Raw genomic sequence first — 6549 nt, 5'->3', positions numbered from 1 at the left:
TGGAAACACAGCATGAGGTCACCTGTGGGGCAGTGAAGGAGTGTGATGTGTCAGCATCCCGCTCACAGATCTGTGTATGGTGTGTGTGGTGTGTATAGTGTGTGTGGTATGTGTATAGTGTGTATGGTGTGTATGGTGTGTGGTGTGTATAGTGTGTGTGGTGTGTGTATGGTGTGTGTGGTGTGTATGGTGTGTGGTTTGTGTATAGTGTGTATGATGTGTGTGGTGTGTATAGTGTGTGTGGTGTGTGTATAGTGTGTATAGTGTGTGTGGTGTGTATGGTGGGTTTTTTCACTCACTCTCTCCTTCCTCCTTCTCTTCTTCCACTTCTCCCTCCTGTTTCTCTTCTTCATCACCTTCTCCCTCCTCTCCCTCCTCCTCTCCCTTCTCCTCCTCTTCCTCCTCCTCCTTTGCTGGGCTGGCCCTTGCCTTTTGGGTCGTGCTGGAGGTCAACATGTCGTCGCTGAAGGAGGAGGAGCTGAGGAGGCGAGTTCCCAGCAGATAGGGGGTGCCAGAGGTCAGGCTGGACTGCACAGAGAAGACGGGGCGCCCAAAGGACGGGGTGGAGGAGATGGTGTGTGAGAAGACGCTGGACATGCCCCCGACTCCGCCCACGTTGAAACGTGTCTCCTCCCCCTCCAGCAGCTTCCTGTAGGCCACACAGAGAACACTCAGAGACAGCAGACTTCTAGAACATTCACATGGACGAATCTGCAGAGCTTCTGGGTTTCACTGGTTGTTTAAAAGACTTCTAGAACATTCGCATGGAAGAATCTGCAGAGCTTCTTGGTTTTGACTGGTTGTTTAAAAGACTTCTAGAACATTCGCATGGACCTTGCATTTGTCCTGCACTGTAAGAGTATCTATCTCCCTATGAGAGGCACTGGGACATGACTGACTTTGTCGCGTTGGAGACCACTGACCTGTAGGCGGCGATCTCAATGTCCAGAGCCATCTTGACATTCAGCAGGTCCTGGTATTCTTTCAGGTAGCGCGCCATCTCGTTCTTTATGGTCCTCAGCTCGTCCTCAAGTTGGCCAATCAAGTCCTGGTGGGGAGACAGAGGAGAGGGGGATGAACAGAGATGGAGAAGGAGACATGGCAGTAATGGGAAAGGAGAGATTAAGAGCAATAAGCTTCACACACAAATCTACTGGCTCTCTTTCAGGACCAGCTGTTTACCCCCCATATCACACACCACACACACACACACATATATAGACACACACACACACACACACACACACACACACACACACACACACACACACACACACATACACAAACACAACTGTACTGACTGCATATCAACATGTATGGCTACAGGTGAGTCACTGGCTGTCTGCAGTGGTCTCAACACTGTCAGTCTGTGGTGGTTCTACCTGCATGTTTACATGTCTGCTGAGGTTATTATGCATGTGTGTGTAGTGGTTCTACCTGCATGTTTACATATCTGCTGAGGTTATTATGCATGTGTGTGTAGCGGTTCCTACCTGCATGTTTACATATCTGCTGAGGTTATTATGCATGTGTGTGTAGTGGTTGCTACCTGCATGCTGGCGATCTCGTCGCTCTGCTTGTCCTCCACCTCCTGCAGCTGTCTCTCCAGCGCCTGGTTGAGGCTCTGGCAGGCCTGGATCTCCAGGTCTCGGGCTTTCAGCAGGCGCCTGAACTCGCCCGCCTCGTCTCGGGCCAGGCGGATGTCGTCCGAGTGGCGAGCCGTGGTGTCGGCCATGGAGCCGACCTTGGTGCGGTACCACTCTTCGGCGGACTGCATGTTCTGCTGAGTCAGGCGCTCGTACTGGGTCCGGATGTCCCGCAGTGCTGCCGACAGGTCCGGTTTCACCACCTTCATCTCCACGGAGACCTGCGCGCTGTAGTGCAGCTGGGCCTGCAGCTCAGTGATCTCTCCCTCATGGAGCCGCTTGAGGAAGGCCAGCTCGTCCAGCAACGTGTCCAGACGCTTCTCCTCCTCGGCCCGGCCCAGGGCTGTCTCATCCGCCCCCTTACGCACCTCCGCCAGCCGGCCCTCCGAGTCCTCGCGTGCCAGCACCTCCTCTTCGTAGCGGCCCTGCAGGGCACGCAGCGCCTCTTCCAGCTGATGCCTGCGCTCCTGCGCGGCCTGCCGTTCCCCGCACGCCTCCTCCACTGCTGCGCGCAGCTGCCGCACCTCCTGCTCGTAGATGGAGCGCAGGCCGGATGGTTCCCCGTGGCACTGACGTAGAACCTGCAGCTCGGACTCTAGCGCGCGGTTCTGCAGCTCTAGATGATGCACACGCTCGATGAAGCCAGCGAAGCGGTCGTTCAGGTCCTGCAGCTGCGTCTTCTCCGCCGTGCGCACCGCCATCATCTCCGAGCTCACCTGCGCCACCTTGCTCATCTCCAAGTCGGCCGCCATGGGAGACACAGCCAGAGAGTAGTGGGGAGCGGCGCGGGACATGGGAGAGGAGTAGGAGGTGAAGACGGAGCGGGAGCGAGACGAGCCCCCGTAGCCTCCACCCCCCCCACCGCTGCGCACCTCCACTCTCCGGCGGTGGCTGGCCGGGAAGAAGGGATCGTAGCCGAGAGAAGCCATCGCAGAATCAAGAGATCAGACGAGAGAGACACAAGAGAGGATGAGAGAGAGAGAGAACAGGAGAACAGTACAGTGAGACTGAGAGGAGAGCAGGGAGAGATGAACGCAGACGGCTGCTGAGAGCGTCTGTGGCTCTGGGGCTGCAGCATCGGGGCGTTTTATAGCTGCAGTCAGGATGTGACTGTGACCTGACAGTGACAGGCAGTTTTTTTTCACCCACTCTGAGCGTCAGCAGCATCCCATCCACTGGGGTGTTCACACCCACAGTTTACAAGCAGGGAGGTAGGAGAGAGAGAGAGAGAGAGAGAGAGAGAGAGAGAGAGAGAGAGAGGGAGAGAGAGGTAGAGGGAGGAGAGAAAGGGAAACAGAGAAGAGGAAAGAGAGAGAGAGAGGGAGGAGAAAGAAAAATGAAGGAGTGGAGAGAGGCAATAAAGAGGAAGAAGCAGAAACTGCAGGAGGTCATTGAGTCCAGCGAAGGAGTATTTGAAGTTGGAAGAAACCATTATTCATGCCCTATCGAGCATTTTTTCAAAACTCTTCACACAGTGGGCTTTACAGACACACACCTCAGCAAATCAGTTAACCTTTGGTGCAAAATGCACTACAACAACCAAAACACTTCATACTTCACCCAAAAGGGATTCATGCTGCCATAACTATAGCATTTGCTCTCTTCTATACTTCATCACTCAATGTACAATAAGCTAAAAAACACAGACAACTAGAAACTTTGCAAAATGCATATATTATGTGTTGCTGTATCCTCTATTTTTGCTAAGTTTAGTGTTGCATTGAAAAGAAAAAAAATGTATGACACCTCTAACACATAAAATATGCAATAAAATATGTAATAAAAAATAAAATACAGTAAATATGAAATTCAGCTATATGCCTCAAGACAGCTCCATGCTACATTTTCTGTGGTGTACTATAGTACAAAAAAGTGTGTTGTCATGACACCTACAGACAGCCATCTGGGATTGTCTTCATCAGCTCTCCATCCTGAAAAGAGCCCCTCCCCTGCACTCTATTGATTTATGGAGGGACGCAGCGGCAGGACTATAAATACAGCGGAGCAGCAATCCACCACATCTCCACCATCTCACCGCAGTCTTCCACTTGCCTTCTGTTCAGGACACACCGGCACACCGAGAGCACGCACACCGGGAGCTGCACAATGGATGTCATAGGGGCTTCATCCCGCAGAAGAATGCTCGAGACACGGGGCATCCGCGCCTCCCCATCTGCCAGTCTCAGGTCGCACTCCTGGTCTCAGAGAGCCCCCAGCTCCACGTCCATGTCCTACAAAAGAACCACCAACGTGCCAGCAAGCAGGGCATACACGAGCGCGTCCGCAGCAGTCTTAGCCTCGCCAGGCAGCCTAGAACTCTCATCCGCGCTCAATGCCGACCACGCGCGCAACAACGAGAAGGAACAGCTTCAAGGGCTGAATGACCGATTCGTCAGTTATATTGATAAAGTCCGTTATCTGGAAGAGCAGAATAAACTGCTGGAGACTGAAATTCATGAACTCCGCCAGAGAAAGTTCACGCAGTCAAAACTTAGTGATGCATTCGACCAAGAGCTGAGTGAACTCCGTTCCACGCTAGAGCAGCTGCACAGAGAGAAAGCTCAAATCATTGTTCATGCAGATAACATCGAAGAAGACATTCACCGTCTGAAAAATCGCCTTGAGGATGAAGCACGCTTTAGAGAAAAAACGGAGATTGCAATCCGGGAACTGAAGAAGGAAAAAGAAGACTCGGTTCTGATTAAATCGGACCTGGAGAAAAAAGTTCAGTCTCTCTTGGATGAAGCAGACTTCCTGGGCAGTAACCACGCAGTAGAGGTCGGCGAACTCCTTGCTCAGCTCCAGGAGGCGCAGGTGCCTGTGGATATGAGGGAGTTCAGTAAAACGGACATCACCTCCGCGCTCCGGGAAATCCGCGCGCAACTGGACGGCTTCTCCTCACAAAACCTACAGCAAGCTGAAGAGGTGTTCCAGTGCCGCTATGCCAAACTTTCGGACGCGGCAGATCAGAACAAGGACGCGATCAAAACTGTTCGGGATGAGATCGCAGATTATCGCCGGCAGTTGCAGGTGAAGAATGTCGAACTGGAGGCTCTCCATGGCACGAAGGACTCCCTGGACAGACAGCTGAATGACACTGAAGACCGTCATAACAACGACCTAGGCAGCTACCAGGTTAGTTTCGGTTGAGCGATAATTATTGTAAATTCGTCATGGTAAATATATAAATACGATCCTGTTGCATGCAAGCTCCATGCAAAAATGCAGACTGCATATAAGTATGAAAATGGACAAATTAACAAACATGCATGTATGTGAATCATTAAGTGCCAAAGAAGATCACAATTTTCCTTCAGTTTTTGTCTTGTACACATAGGATTTCATACACAGTTAGTTTAATTAAAACAGCATAAACTTAATTAGTAAGACGTATCTCAATATATTTTACAGTCTTCATAACTAATAGGTCTGAATTTGGTGGCAAAGTGTGTTTGTTGCAGTACTAAACAAGTGTGAGATATCAGCCAATAACAAACATCCACAAACATCCTCTAGCTAATGAGATGTGTTTGTGATGAGACTCTAGCCAATGACATGTGCTTGTGATGAGACTCTGACCCTGTCCTGCCCTCCTCTAATACAGCCCCTTCTTACCTCTCCCTTCTTCCCCAGGAGATGATCCATCAGCTGGACAGCGAGCTGAAGGGAATGAAGAGGGAGATGTCTCACCACCTCAGGGAATACCAGGATCTGCTCAATGTCAAGATGGCTCTGGATGCTGAGATCGCTGCTTACAGGTGAGAGTGTGCAGAATAATATGACATTCCATGTAGCGCGCGCCACACCTGCACACAGCCATGCTCACACTTCTTGTGTCTGTGCAGGAATCTTCTGGAGGGTGAAGAGACTCGCTTTAGGGGTTTTGTTGATTCCTACCCACGTCCCACCTTCCCATACCGTCAGCCAATGACCTCCAAAGCAAAGAAAGAGGACAAACAGGCAGACCTGAACGAGGACCTGGCCGCCGTAGCGGAGGAGCTTCAGGCAGAGGGGGGTGAGGAAGAGGAGGGGGATGAGGAAGAGCAGGAGGCTGTGGAAGAAGAGGTGGCTGCCTCCAAGCAGCCTAAAGTGAGTGCTACACCCCCTACAGGAGAGGAGGAGGAGGGTGATGAGGAGGAGGAAGAAAGAGTAGAGGAAGGGGAGGAGGAAGAAAAAGTAGAGGGGGATAAGGAGGAGGGAGAGGAGGAAGAGAAGGCAGATGCTGAGGAAGAGGAAGAAACCAGCAAAGGAACTAAAGATGAGGAGCAGGATGATAAAGAACAAGAGTCAGGAGAGAAAGAGAAAAAGAGTGACTCAGAAGGAGAGGAGAAGAAGAGTGATATAGAGAAAAAGGAGAAGAGTGACTCAGAAGGAGAGGAGAAGAAGAAGAGTGATTCAGAAGGAGAGAAGAAGAAGAGCGATATAAAGAAAAAGGAGAAGAAGAGTGATACAGAGAAAGAGGATAAGAAGAGTGACTCAGGAGAGGGGAAGAAGAGTGATGTGGAGAAAGAGGAGAAAAAGAGTGATTCAGAAGGAGAGGAGAAGAAGAGTGATACAGAGAAAGAGGAGAAGAAGAGTGATTCAAAAGGAGAGGAGAAGAAGAGTGATGTAGAGAAAGAGGAGAAGAAGAGTGATTCAAAAGGAGAGGAGAAGAAGAGTGATGTAGAGAAAGAGGAGAAGAAGAGTGACTCAGGAGAGGGGAAGAAGAGTGATGTAGAGAAAGAGGAGAAGAAGAGTCATACAGAGAAAGAGGAGAAGAAGAGTGATACAGAGAAAGAGGAGAAGAAGATTCATACAGAGAAAGCGGAGAAGAAGAGTGATTCAGAAGGAGAGGAGAAGAAGAGTGATTCAAAAGGAGAGGAGAAGAAGAGTGATACAGAGAAAGAGGAGAAGAAGAGTGACT

General features: G+C 50.6%; 2 protein-coding genes across 2 annotated transcripts; one reads left to right on the top strand and one right to left on the bottom strand.

Moving 5' to 3' along the window:
- Positions 1 to 312: 312 nt before the first annotated feature.
- On the bottom strand, positions 313 to 2618 carry LOC116221139 (neurofilament light polypeptide-like; the record flags this gene model as incomplete). Its single annotated transcript, XM_031570937.2, has 3 exons — positions 1550 to 2618; positions 924 to 1048; positions 313 to 649 (listed from the first exon to the last, which is right to left on the bottom strand). Coding segments are annotated over exons 1-3 (1488 nt in total), but the record flags the coding sequence as incomplete, so codon positions are not given.
- Positions 2619 to 3372: 754 nt separating this feature from the next.
- On the top strand, positions 3373 to 6314 carry LOC105904066 (neurofilament medium polypeptide-like; the record flags this gene model as incomplete). The annotated part of the gene is made up of 3 exons (XM_031570936.2): positions 3373 to 4781; positions 5280 to 5404; positions 5492 to 6314. Coding segments are annotated over exons 1-3 (1977 nt in total), but the record flags the coding sequence as incomplete, so codon positions are not given.
- Positions 6315 to 6549: the final 235 nt, after the last annotated feature.

The sequence above is a fragment of the Clupea harengus genome, chromosome 7 (assembly GCF_900700415.2).
Source record: "Clupea harengus chromosome 7, Ch_v2.0.2, whole genome shotgun sequence".
Taxonomy (NCBI): domain Eukaryota; kingdom Metazoa; phylum Chordata; class Actinopteri; order Clupeiformes; family Clupeidae; genus Clupea; species Clupea harengus.
Note: the sequence above shows the minus strand (reverse complement) of the source record. Positions and strands in the feature narration are given on the sequence as shown.